The following is a 12,914-nucleotide window of genomic DNA, read 5'->3' as shown; positions in this document are numbered from 1 at the left end:
TTTGGCAATTGGGAGGTCGTTTGACACTTTGGTCAGGGCAGTTTCTGTCGACTGTAGTGGGCGGAAGCCAGACTGTAGGGGGTCAAGAAGATAGTTTTCTGAGAGATAGCTTATAAGGTAGGAGTAACCCAGACATTCTAGTAGTTTGGAGATGAAGGGGGGGTTGGAGATGGGTCAATAGTTGGCAGCATTGGTCGAGTCAAGAGTCAGTTTCTTTAGCAGTGGGGATATGATAGAGTGTTTGAATGAGGAGTGGAAGATGCCAGAGGTCAGAGTAAGATTGAATATAGTGGTGAGGTGGGAGATGACCACCGGGGAGAGGGACTGGAGGAGGTGTGAGGGCCGTTAGCGCAGGTGGTGGGGCGAGCGGAGGAAAGCAATCTGGAGATTTCTTCCTCTGTCATTGGTCTGAGTACAGACAGTGAGCAGGAGCTAGATGCAGTACTGACGAGACTAGACTCGTGGCTAGTCTGGGATTGGGAGGTTATTTCCTGCCAGATGTCTTCAATTTTCTTTTTGAAGTAAGCAGCCAGCTCTGAGATCTGTTACCGGGGGCTGCAGTTTTGGGTTGAGAAGGGAGTAAAAAGTGTCAAAGAGTCGTTCAGGGTTATGGGATAGTGAGGAGATGAGAGAGGTGAAGTAGACTTGTTTGGCATGGAGGAGGGCTAGGCTGTAGGCTTTGACCATGAATTTAAAGTGGAGAAAGTCTGCGGACTTTTGAGACTTCCTCCACAACCGTTCAGCACACCTAGCGCACCTCCGGATGAAGCGCTTTTGAGGCGTGAGCCAGGGTTGTTGCGGTCTATATCGGATGGCTTGGGTTACAGGGGGCGTCGCTTCATCCAGTGCATGTTTGAGAATGGTGTTGTAATATGCGGCAGCCAGGCTCAGGCACGAGAGAGGAAAAAGATAGGGGACAGAGAAGACTGTAGAGACTCTGCAAAATTTTGGGTGTGAACGGCCTGAAGGTTCCTGTACACACGGGAGGTAGAAGGGGTTGGGGAGATACTAGGAAGCTTGACAGAAAAAGGAAGGAGGTTATGGTTTGAGAGTGGGAGAGGGGAGTTAGTGAAGTTGGAAGCAGAACAGAGATGGAAGAAGACCAGATCAAGAGTATTGCCATCCCTGTGAGTGGGAGAGGCTGTGAGTTGTGAGAGACCAAGGGAGGAGGTGAGCAATAGAAGCTGAGAGGCAGATGGGGTCATTAGTGGGGATGTTGAAGTCTCCTTGGATGAGGGTTGGGATTTTGCAGGAGAGGAAGTGGGGGAGCCAGGCAGCAAAGTGGTCCAGAAGGAAGTGGTGCGAGGAGCACCTTGGGGGCGGTAGATGACTGCTACTCACATGGACAGCGGACAGAAAAGCCGAAGGGCATGTACCTCGAATGATGGGAAAGTGAGTGAGGGTAGCGGGGGGATGATCTGGAAGGTGCATTGCGGGGAGAGAAGAGCACCCACTCCTCCCCCTCGCCTGTCTTCCGATCTTGGGGTATGGGAGAACTGCAGGCCATTGTAAGACAGTGCAGCAAGGGAGGCCATGTCAGACTGCTGTAACCACATTTCTGTTAAGAGCTAGCAGGTTTAGGAATTTAGCAGGGAAAAAGTCATAGATGGTGGGGAGTTGGTTGCATGATGACTGGCAATTTCAGAGTGCACATTGAGAGGAAACTGGGGAGTATATGCATGGACTAGTGGTTAGGCTATAAGGCTGTCTTAGTGGGGCAGGTGGGGATTAATATGTAGGGGCACTAGAGGGTGGCCAGGATTGGGAGAGTTGTCCCCTGCTGCTAGCAGCAGTATAGCGAGGGTGAACAGGTGATTAATGAAGGTGATAGTTATGTTTCAATGTGGCTTCAGGGGGACTGATACGTTTTAGGAAAGTGAAGAGTGCTTGTTAACTGTACATGGGTGAAAAAAGGAGAGAGGAGCAGATATGGATAGAATGCACCAGAGGTGAGCGTTGGACATAGGTTTGATAGAAAACAGTAGTAGTGATGGTCAGGAAGTGCAGGGTGTTGGGATAATTTATGCAGCATACCTGACTCTTGCCCTGTTGAACTACCTAATCTAATTCTCTAACTTCCTGATGTTGTACAAAGATGGAATTTGGCATGATCATTCTTTAGGTCCTAAATAGGAAACGTAAAGGGGTCACAACTTGATTATTCAATGCTAAGTGCAAAAGTATTGCCCCCCCCCCCCCCTATGTAATGTAACTTCCCAATTTTGCACAAACATGAAATTTGGCACGACCATTCTTTACAACCCACTGTAACTGGGGCTGCTATGAATGTCCCAGCTACAGTGGAAAAGTGTGAAATTAAAAAGAAAAAAAAAGACCATGTGAATGCCCCCCAGAGGTCTTATATGACATCATGGGGGTCATAGATGGTAAAAAAATAGTTACAGGAATAAGTAAAAAAATAACAGAATAAAATAAAACTATATTTATCTATCTATATATAAGAAAATGACCGATCGCAGCCGCAAACCAAAACCGTTGCCACATGCTCCCTGTAATCCGAAACTATACATATTATATATCAAAACCTCCGAAACCAAATGAGGAACCCGCTCCTTTACTTTATTTAAGCATAACTATACTAATTTTAAATATCAACAACTATAAATAATAATAAAAAAAGTTTTAGCTTTTTACCCTCAATAAAACTAAAAGAAGGGGAAAAAAAGGTTAGTGGATAAGGCTGGATTCACATGAACGTATATCGGCTCGGTTTTCACGCCGAGCCGATATACCTCGTCCTTATCTGCAGGGGGGGGGAGGATGGAAGAGCCAGGATCAGAAATTTGTGAAACTTAGCCCCCCCCCTCCGGCCTCCTTTCATTGCAAATAGTGCAGAGGGGCGGAGAGGAGGCAGAGAGGGGGCGGGAGCTCAGTTCCTGCTCCTGGCTCTTCCATCCTCCCCCCCCCCCCTGCACATGAGGACAACGTATATCGGCTCGGCGTGAAAACCGAGCCGATATACGTTCGTGTGAATCCAGCCTAAAAGATATAAAAAAATAGCCCTATATATCACAGGGAAAAAAAACACAACCAAAATCAATTTGGTCGTTGAAGAAAGACAAAAATAGTGCAGTAAAACCACCACATGGGTAAAATCCCTAAAAATGTGTCTGGTCCTTTAGGATCAAAACACCTTGGTTCTTAAAGGGGTTGTCCCGCGGCAGCAAGTGGGTCTATACACTTCTGTATGGCCATATTAATGCACTTTGTAATGTACATTGTGCATTAATTATGAGCCATACAGAAGTTATAAAAAGTTTTTTACTTACCTGCTCCGTTGCTAGCGTCCTCGTTCCCATGGAGCCGACTAATTTTCGCCCTCCGATGGCCAAATTAGCCGCGCTTGCGCAGTCCGGGTCTTCTGCTCTCTTCAATGGAGCCGCTCGTGCAGAATGCCGGCTCCGTGTAGCTCCGCCCCGTCACGTGCCGATTCCAGCCAATCAGGAGGCTGGAATCGGCAATGGACCGCACAGAAGAGCTGCGGTCCACGGAGGGAGCAGACCCCGGCGGCCATCTTCAGCAGGTAAGTATGAAGACGCCGGACCGCCGGGATTCAGGTAAGCGCTGAGCGGTTTGTTTTTTTAACCCCTGCATCGGGGTTGTCTCGCGCCGAACGAGGGGGGGGGGTTTAAAAAAAAAAACAACCCCGTTTCGGCGCGGGACAACCCCTTTAAGGGGTTAAGAATGCTACAATGTCACTTTACTCTTTCCATATTCCCCACAGCTGTGTGCCTATGTGCACATAAAGCTCTAATGTCCCTAATCACGCAAATAGTCTTCAGTAGTAAAAACTGCACATATATGATCCATAGAGGAATGAGGGCATATAAAGACAACTGAGTCCAGAGCGTTATAAGTCCAAATGCCCACACCAAACATGGCTCCGCTGTTACAGTCATGTGACCTGAAATATTCCTGATGCGCAGGCGCGCTCCTCAGTCTACTCCGTTGGCCTCTAGCGCTCTCCTTCCCTCTCGTTCACCCGCCGGCCTCTGTGATTGGTCCGCTCCCGGTTACCAGGCGGAAGTAGTTGGTCGTCAGGAGGAGGGGCTCGTTGTGTTTGTATGATGTGAGAAGCGGCAAAGAGCCCACTAGCGGCGGGTGACACTTCATCGTTTGCCGGGCAGTGACGAGCAGACGGCGGCCTGTGCTGCTGTGCACGATCGCGCACAGACATGGGTTACAGGACCGACCAGCTGCTCATCGTCGTCTCCATCCTGGAAGGTACGTAGTCGTGTCTGTGCAGGAGCCATAGACAGATGTCAGTGGTTGCTGAGTGGTGGTGGAACTACAAGTCCCAGCGTGCTGGCCAGGAGGATCAGACACTGGCAGCTTTGCCATTGATTGCCCATATGAGACAACTGTGGCCATCTGTAGCTGTTGGGGTCCCTCTCTCCTGCTCCTCTAGTGTGGGGTCTTGGCTTCTGCCCATAGGGGGCGCAGCTCAGGATTGGACCAGTATCGCACTGGCTGGCATGCAGTTATTCCTGTGAACATGATACGTTTTGCGAGAAAACCGCATCGCTGCCCAAAGAATGTGCGTGAAGATGGCCGCCGTCTGAAATCTGTATTTACGTGCCAATACCATGCGTTTTATGTTATTGTTGCTCCTTCACTAAGGCCGCCTGCTGACAGCCGGGTCGGATCCCGCTCCGAGAATTGTCACAGCGGGATGCAGACCCGTGCCCCTGCAGAGGCCTGTGGCTCACCCGCTCCCGGAGTCTTCCATCTCTGCCATGCGCTGACTGCCGCCAGCCGACATATGCGCAGGGCGGAGCCGGCCCGTCACTACTCTGTGAGCCCCGCACAGAAATAGAACATGCTGCGATTTGTTTTCCGCTCGTGTTTTCACACGGACAAATCGCGGCTGTGTGCATAGGATTGCGTTATACTATACAATCCTATGGCAGCGGCACGGGCGGAAATTCTGCGGGAAATCGTGCTGCAGAATTTTCGCCTGTGTGCAGGGGGCCTAATGCTACGAATTTTGATGTTGATTTCTGTCATGTGGGACACTCTGAGGCCAACGTCACACGGGCGACTGAAAATCGGGCCGAGTTCCATGGCAGCTTTGCCATTGATTGCCCATATGAGATAACTGTAGCCATCTGTAGCTGTTGGGGTCCCTCTCTCCTGCCCCTCTAGTCTGGAGTCTTGGCTTTATTTATTTATTTTTCCCTGCGGATGAGAAGCGTTTTCTGTCAAAAACTCCTTCATCACTTAAGGATCAGCCAGTGTTTTCACTGGGAGACCTAGCATCGCATTCGCACGCCGTGTCATGTTTTTGCCAGCCACATTGAAAACAACGGGCGACGCGCTCTGAGGGAACGCCTAAATATAGGATATGTCGCAATTTTTTTATTTTTTCCCCTCCACATCACGATACTGGAAAAATCTGTAATCTATATGACTCCCTTCAAAAGAATGGGCTTCGTTCCCAAATCTCGCATGATTTTCTCTGCCGTGTGAAGCGGCCCTGGGGTGTGTTCACACGTATCAGGATCGCCGCAGTGGATAATCTGTCGTGTAGTATTGTGTGCAGCTTCTTCAAAATTTGCCTGTTATGTCTTGTACTGTTCTTCCTAGAAATTCTGAATAAATTGACAACTGGGTGTTAGCCTTCCCACTTGTCCATGGGGTGTGTCCCTACATAGTATTAGACTATTAGCACTGGTTGGCGACTGTCAATATGTAGGGGCACCCCAGCTGTTAACACCCAGTTGTCAATTTATTCTTATATTTCCAGGAGGAATAATAGAGGAACAATACAGTTTTCAAAGAAAACCATGCTCTGGAATCCCTTCATGGGGAATATAGGCATTTATTAACACAAGTGTCAGGAGTGCTGACTGCAGGCCCTTTTACATGCAAAGATTCAAATGACTGAAAGATTAAGCAATCTGTTTGCATAAACTATTAAGGTCCATTAGCACTTTATCATCTTGATTTGCATGTAAAAGAACCTCCAGGAGTTATTTGCAGAGCCCAGCATGTGTTTAAACACACACACAGCTGTGCAAACAGCTGCACTCACATTGCAATGTTCTCCTCGCGGCCAACACGCTTCATTGTTCTCCTCGCGGCCAACACGCTTCATTGTTCTCCTCGCGGCCAACACGCTTCATTGTTCTCCTCGCGGCCAACACGCTTCATTGTTCTCCTCGCGGCCAACACGCTTCATTGTTCTCCTCGCGTCTAGTGTAAACATGCCTCGGGGAGAACATCCTGCAGTCGATTGAAAGATGAGCGAAATAGATTCAAATGGAATGTACCTGTAGTAGAGATGAGCGAACGTACTCGGTGAGGGCGATTTCGCAATCGAGCACCGCGATTTTCGAGTACTTCACTACTCGGGTGAAAAGTACTCGGGTGCGCTGTGGGGCGGGGGGTTGCAGAGGGGAGTGGGGGGTAGCAGCGGGGAACAGGGGGAGCCCTCTCTCTCTCCCCCCCCCCCCCCCCCCCACTCCCCGCTGCATCCCCTGCTCACCCACAGCACACCCGAGTACTTTTCACCCGAGCAGTGAAGTACTCGAAAAATCGCGGTGCTCGATTGCGAAACCGCCCTTACCGAGTACGTTCGCTCATCTCTAATCTGTAGTCTTTCAGCGGCTGAATGATGGATTTTAAGTGAACTAAAGTCCATCTTCCAAACGAAAACTGCGCAATGCCGCGTCTACATGTAACCATTATTTATCGCTCATTTATTTTGAGCAATAATTGTTGCGTATAAAAGGGCCTTAAGACTCCCTGCATCCATGAAAACACGGTGCTCATTTATCATGCCTGGCAGAGCAGCGGCTGTGGATTAGCAGATACATGTGACCGCGGTTATAGCCAGTGACCGCACCTACTGGTACGGGGGACCCTGTTCCTAGGAGGGCCCTAGAGGTTGGGATAACAGTGTGTCCGGATATCATCAGTACAACTCTGCTCGTTCTTCATATATGCAGTATGCTAATATCTCATCAAATCAGAAATCTCCAGGATTGCAGTGTACTATAACCTCATCCGGGCTCCGTGATAACACTCTGCAGATGGGGGGCTCATTGCTACTAGAATACTCCGTCTGGGTAATAACTTGGTCATCTGAGAAGCCTTGTGCTACATGTGAGCGTCTGTTAGACGGAGGTAAAGCGCTGTGCGGGTTTGGTATCTATGTAGCCTCTGCCGCCTTTACATCTGTAAATTAATGGTCAAACACAATCTGTCATGCCAAAAAGGATCATTGGTGCCTTATAAGTGTCAGACAAGTTATACTGCAGGTCTCTGCTTTTTTTTTTTATTTTTGGTTTCTCTTATATGTTCCCACTCACGCAGCGCTCTGAGGGCTGGTTTTGCGGTACTAATTCTGTATTCCAGTGGTACTATTTAAAGTGGTTTTGCCATTAGAACAAAGTACTGCCAGCTGTACCTTATTACCTACTGCCAGCAACTTCATTGGGTACGTGAGTTCACAATTTCGCTCCGGCGATTTCACCATGGATCACATGACCCACGTCTGCGCAATTTATCTGGATCTGCTGCAGTCCCGTCTATTACTTGGGGCTGGGGCAGTCAAGGCCATGTCACCAGTGGGGCAGATTCACTACCTTGGCTGTCTGATTTCGTGCATATGATCGGTAGCCGCGCATGCTCTGTACACCAGGGTGCCCGCACCTGCAATCTACATTGTAATTGGGGGTAAGGGCGGAAGTAAAGCTGGTATGGAAGCCAGCGCTACTACTCATGGGACATGACCTTGCTGGCCAGAGCAGGAAGCGCTGCGGCGTCATTATTGCAAGGGGCAAAAACAGAGTTGCGATAAAACATCTATGCAATATGCATGTAGGGGCATATCTAACGCGATGCTGGGAAGGAATGCAGGCGTTGCAAATTTAGAAATTCTGAAAGTTTTTGACCACATTTTGAATTTTAAGTGGAGTGAAATGGAAAATAAAATGCAATTTTGCATCATTATTGTTACTGCGTACATGGTGCGGCATTAACTGCATCACTCTGTTCTGTGGGTCAATAGCAGCATTATGATGCCAAATGGATCTTTTTATTTTTCTGCTGTACTATTTAAAAAAAAAAAAAAAATTATATATACCTTTTTTTTTTTTTTTTTTTTAAACGTGTGTGTTTATATTCTGTCCCCATGTTCTGGCGGTCATATCTGTGTTGGTTCTCCATCAGGGCGGTTTTGTGAGGCTTGTTTCTTGCAGGACGACTTGTGGTTTCTATTGGTACAATTTTGGAGTGCATACAACTTTTAGATCATGAGACAAGGTGACCCAAAAAAGCGTGATTCCGTAAAATTTATTTTTCTGACACCGAGATAAATAATGCATTATTTTTATCAGACTTTTATAGATGCAGATACCAAATATGTTTTTTGTCTAGCGTGTTTTTTTTTTTTTCATTCTACATATCAGAAAAGGGGGGAGTTTAAAATCTTTATCTCCTATTTTTTAAATAAACTTTTTTTTTTTGCTTTTGTTCCCTCAGGGTGATCTTTTGATATCTCATGCAATACCGTGGTATTGCATTATACTCTATTCTGACAAGCAGAAGGCTCTAGGTTGCCATGACAACCAAACAGCATCTCGCAATCTCATCACGTGGGGGGCTGTTGAGTATCTGTACATCAATTGGGCATCTAAATGTTATTGTCAGAGTTGATGGCGGTATTTGAAGGGTTAATGGCCACAATCAGCACTTGGAATAATCACGGCTGTTGCAGGCAGATGTCAGCTGTCAGACACCCAACTCCTTCTCATCCGTAGACCTCATGTCCACAGGGGGCTTGGATTCCGCGTGCAGGAGCCTGCAACGGAATGCGACTCTGCCCGCGGCTGAGGACTCTGCGTACCAGCCTGCGCACATGTACAGTTCAGTCGGTTTGTCAAACTCCTGCTTTCCCTCAGAATCCACGGCCCATCTGCAGTGTCAATTGCAGACAGCCTGCGGATCAGACCGCTTCGATTGACTTCAATGAAGGCTGTCTGTGTGGGAACCGCAGTAAGGCTGGGTTCACACAGGGCGGATTCCCGTCGGAAATCTGCCGGGAGAACCTCCGCTGGAAAAGCCGCGGCGGCTTTGAAGCAGCCCGGCCGCTCACTTTTCCGTTGCGGCCGGCGCTCCCATAGAGGAGAGTGCGGCAGCGACGAAAATAAACAAAAAAGTAAACAGACACGCTGCATCTTTTGAAGCTGCGGCCGCCGCAGCCGCGGTTTCAGCCGGACTTACCGCAGCGGATTGGCTGTCCCGTGTGGACGAGATTTCGGAGAAATCTCATCCACATGGCTGGCTAATCCCGAGATTAGCGGCCGCGGGCAATCCGCCCTGTGTGAACCCAGCCTAAAATGGAGCATGCTGATATATTATATTTTTATATATAATTTTTATTTTTTTAAAAAATCTGAGCAGAAACGGCTATCGGCATGCTATGGAGGGTTACTATTGCAAAATCTGGAGTGGAACGCCCGCTATAGATTTCGCAGCAAAAATCCGCCCGTGGACATGAGGCTTTTGGCTCCTTGCAGATGGCAGGACAATCTGAAAGTCAGAAACCACATTGGGTAGAAAAGCCGAGTGCGGTGTAATTATCACTGGGAACATTAGTATATAGAGGAACTGCACATACTGCTGGGATTACTCCTATCCTCCTAGCACAAGTCATTGCTATTAAAAAGGCCATCTTATAAAATAATTGGAATTTCCTCCAAAGGTTCAAAAGTCCCATGGAAGAGCGCTAGAGCTAATAGTAGGATGTGACCTGCTAACAGCCTTCATGAATCTACTGATCCAAGGATGTTCAGATATTTTATTCAAAGAGATAGACACTTGCGCTATAACACGATTAGGTCCCTTACAATACTGTCTGAAGAAATTCAATGATCTTAGAGTAGATGGGACCTTTATCAATATCCACCTTATTAAAATTAATGTAGGCTTTCCAAATTCGAAGGTCACCTCCATTCTACTAGAGTAGAGTAGCAATTACTTTATCTGATAGACCCTTATGGTTTACGTCCTGCCTCTCAAATTTCAGGGGAAATAAGGGGCCCTGATGGAGAAGGTCCAGAAGAACCCAAGGGTTTGTCAGTGGCATCATTCTTAGGCCCCCCCTGTCCATGGCCGTGACGGAATATTGCTAGCGATATTCCGCTGTGGGGGAGGAGGGGGTCGAGCTGTTAGGTCTCTGCTCTGAGCCTATCTGGCAGATAGGCTCACCGCAATTTGAAACCCCGTGAGCGAATTCCTTGCTTGTGGACAGCGGGGCTTCGCTTTCCATAGTTCATGGTGTTATCCGCGTTGCTATCGTCTGTGGACAGGCAGCCTTAGGCAAGAAAGCAAACCCTTCTGCACTACGGGGCTAGGAGTATTATCCTGCCCCCTTCTTCCTGATCTTCCCGATCACTCTCTGAAGCAGTTTCAGAGCAGGGAAGGCATAATAAAGGCTATCTCCCTTCCATGTCTGGGATAGATCAATCAGCCCCCAGGGGCAATCATACGGGCCTAGGGAAAAGAATGCAGCATGTTCCCTTTTTTTTTTTTTGTCATTGCAAATAAATTTAGGGTGGGCCTTCTCCAGAGATTGGGGACCTGGATGAAAAACTCCTGATTCAGTATCCAATTTCCCTACCTGATTTAACGGCAACTTCCGACCCCTTCAAATGATCTGCTGTCGGGTAAAGTGTTGACTTCTACTGAGCTATGCACATTAATCTTCAGAACCCGGCTGTCCCATTTGTTTACATATGCAACTGCAGTTGCGTTGTCCAAAAAAAATCTTTACTTGTCCCCCTGCAACTATCTGTATTGATTTGGACGTTGCCATCAGGATGGTTCTCAATTCCCTCACATCCTGGGATGTTTCTTCTGCCTTGATGGGTTCCACTGATTCTGAAGTAGATAACCTTCCAGATGGGCCCCCAACCCCACGGACTTGTAGTAGTAAGAGCAAATGCAAGGCTCTTTCTAGATTCGCAGGCACTGTCCACCAGTATAGATAAGTTTTTACTGACTTGGCAATTATGAACTTTTGGTCTATAGAGGAAGCAGACCCATTCCAAAGATCCAAAATGTAAAGCTGAAAATGTCTGGTATGGAGTTGTGTGCAACTCATCGCCGTTAGTATGGTCGACTCATGACAGACATGGCCTGTCTGAAGGCAACTTTCCTGGAATCCACTAGACCCACGTAATTTAGTTCTATTAACTGAGCTTTCTCCTGAGGTAGAGGGCATAACTGCAACTTGGAATCAAGGAGAATTCCCGGAAGCATGAATCTTGAATTTGGTACCAGGGAAGATTTTGTATGTTTGTTTTTTTTTTTTTCAATTTATGTCCCAACCCAGATTGGACATTATTGATATATCTCTTCGTCTGAACATTCAAAACCTCCACCAGAGGACCTACCAGGAGAAAATCGTCCAGGTATGTGTTGATGACTATTTCCTGCTCTCTTACATGAGCATCATCTCTGCTACCAACTTCGTAAAAAGTCTCAGGCCTGGAATTGAAGATACAATATTTGCTTCTTCGGTTATCACTGCTACTCAGAGGTATTTCTGTGATGTGGGATGTATTGGATCATGATAATAGGCATCCTTGATGTCTGTTGATGCTATTACACAGTTTTTGAACAGATAATGAACAGCCGTCAGATTTCATTTCGAATTTTTGATATACTAAGTATCTGTTCAGGTGTTCTAGATTATTATTGTGCAGAAGGTACCGTTCGGCTTCTTTACTAAACGGAGCGTGAAGTAAAACCCTCCCTCTTTCTCTGCCTCTGGAACGTGAACGAAGACATTTTTGCGTATGCGAGAATAAACGTCTTCTAAGAGGGCTGTTTGGCAGGACATTAACTTAGTTCAAGTTAAACAAATAATGTAAAATGGTTCAAATGATAAAAGTAAGTTAAAAACTTTAATATATATATAGTCTGGATTTATGATTTTAACCAAAGGGCTAGTTTTCAGGAAACTCCTCAAGCACAACTGCTCTGTAGCACAAAAAGCATCTTATGGTTTGAAATCGGATGCAAACTATTCCTGCAGGTGTCTTAACGTTCGTAGTTTAGTTTCAAGCCCTCTGATATTCGATTTAACCAGTGTTGGAACAGACTGCATTATAACACTCTCTAGGGCAGGATTTGGACCATTTTGCTCTTCAGGGCAGAGCCCATTGCTATCATGGCAAACCAAGGCAACCAAAGAAAACTGACAGTAATAACCCTTAGAAGTGTATGTCTGTCCTACAGAGAAATTGCAAAGAAAGCCAAAGCGGCAGTCAGTTTCCTATGCCATCAAAATGGACAGGAAGGGGTCTGATAGATCAAAGTCAGATGACAAGTTTTGAGAGTCAAATTTTTTGGTGATCGGCGCCTCACAACACAATTTTCGAGCACAGCTTAATGCAGAAAAAAAAAAGTTTCTATCTGCAGGTTGAACAGGTATAGTATCAGTAAGGGCCCGTTTACACTGAAAGATCGCTCAAACGACAGTTTGAGTGACAGTTTTGAGCGATCATCTTTGCATAACTCTTAAAGGGGTTCTGTCAGTAAAATTAAAAAAAAATGCATACTCACCTGCATACTGCCCTTTATCCCTTTAAGAGTTAAACCTGTAAAAAAAAGAGTGAAAACCCACCTAATCCCGTTGTTGTTTTCTTTCTGCTTTTTACCTGCTGCGTGCAGGGTCAACTCCAGCGGCTCCTGCACGCTCTCGCCGTCCTGGCCACGTCTAACCTCTGCGGTACACGGAGAGTTGACGGCGAGTGCGCATGCGCGCCCTGAAGGGGGGCGCATGCACACTCGCCGTTGGCTCTTCGAGGACGGCATAAGTTAGATGCGGTCAGGCTAATCAGTGGGCGACACGTCACTTGTGACGCGCCAATAACTGACCC

General features: G+C 47.0%; 1 protein-coding gene across 1 annotated transcript in view; it reads left to right on the top strand.

The window, feature by feature from the left end:
- Positions 1–4,065: 4,065 nt before the first annotated feature.
- CEP120 (centrosomal protein 120) overlaps positions 4,066–12,914 on the top strand; it is a 75,802-nt gene continuing 66,953 nt past the window's right edge. Inside the window, exon 1 of the mRNA XM_066603120.1 lies at positions 4,066–4,245. Coding sequence (XP_066459217.1) covers positions 4,197–4,245 — 49 coding nt within the window. The 5' untranslated portion in view covers positions 4,066–4,196. The remainder of the gene's footprint in view (positions 4,246–12,914) is intronic.

This window comes from Eleutherodactylus coqui, chromosome 5, assembly GCF_035609145.1.
Source record: "Eleutherodactylus coqui strain aEleCoq1 chromosome 5, aEleCoq1.hap1, whole genome shotgun sequence".
In the NCBI taxonomy this organism is placed as follows: Eukaryota; Metazoa; Chordata; class Amphibia; order Anura; family Eleutherodactylidae; genus Eleutherodactylus; species Eleutherodactylus coqui.
The sequence above is the reverse complement of the archived record's forward strand: the minus strand, read 5'-3'. Positions and strand labels throughout refer to the sequence as shown.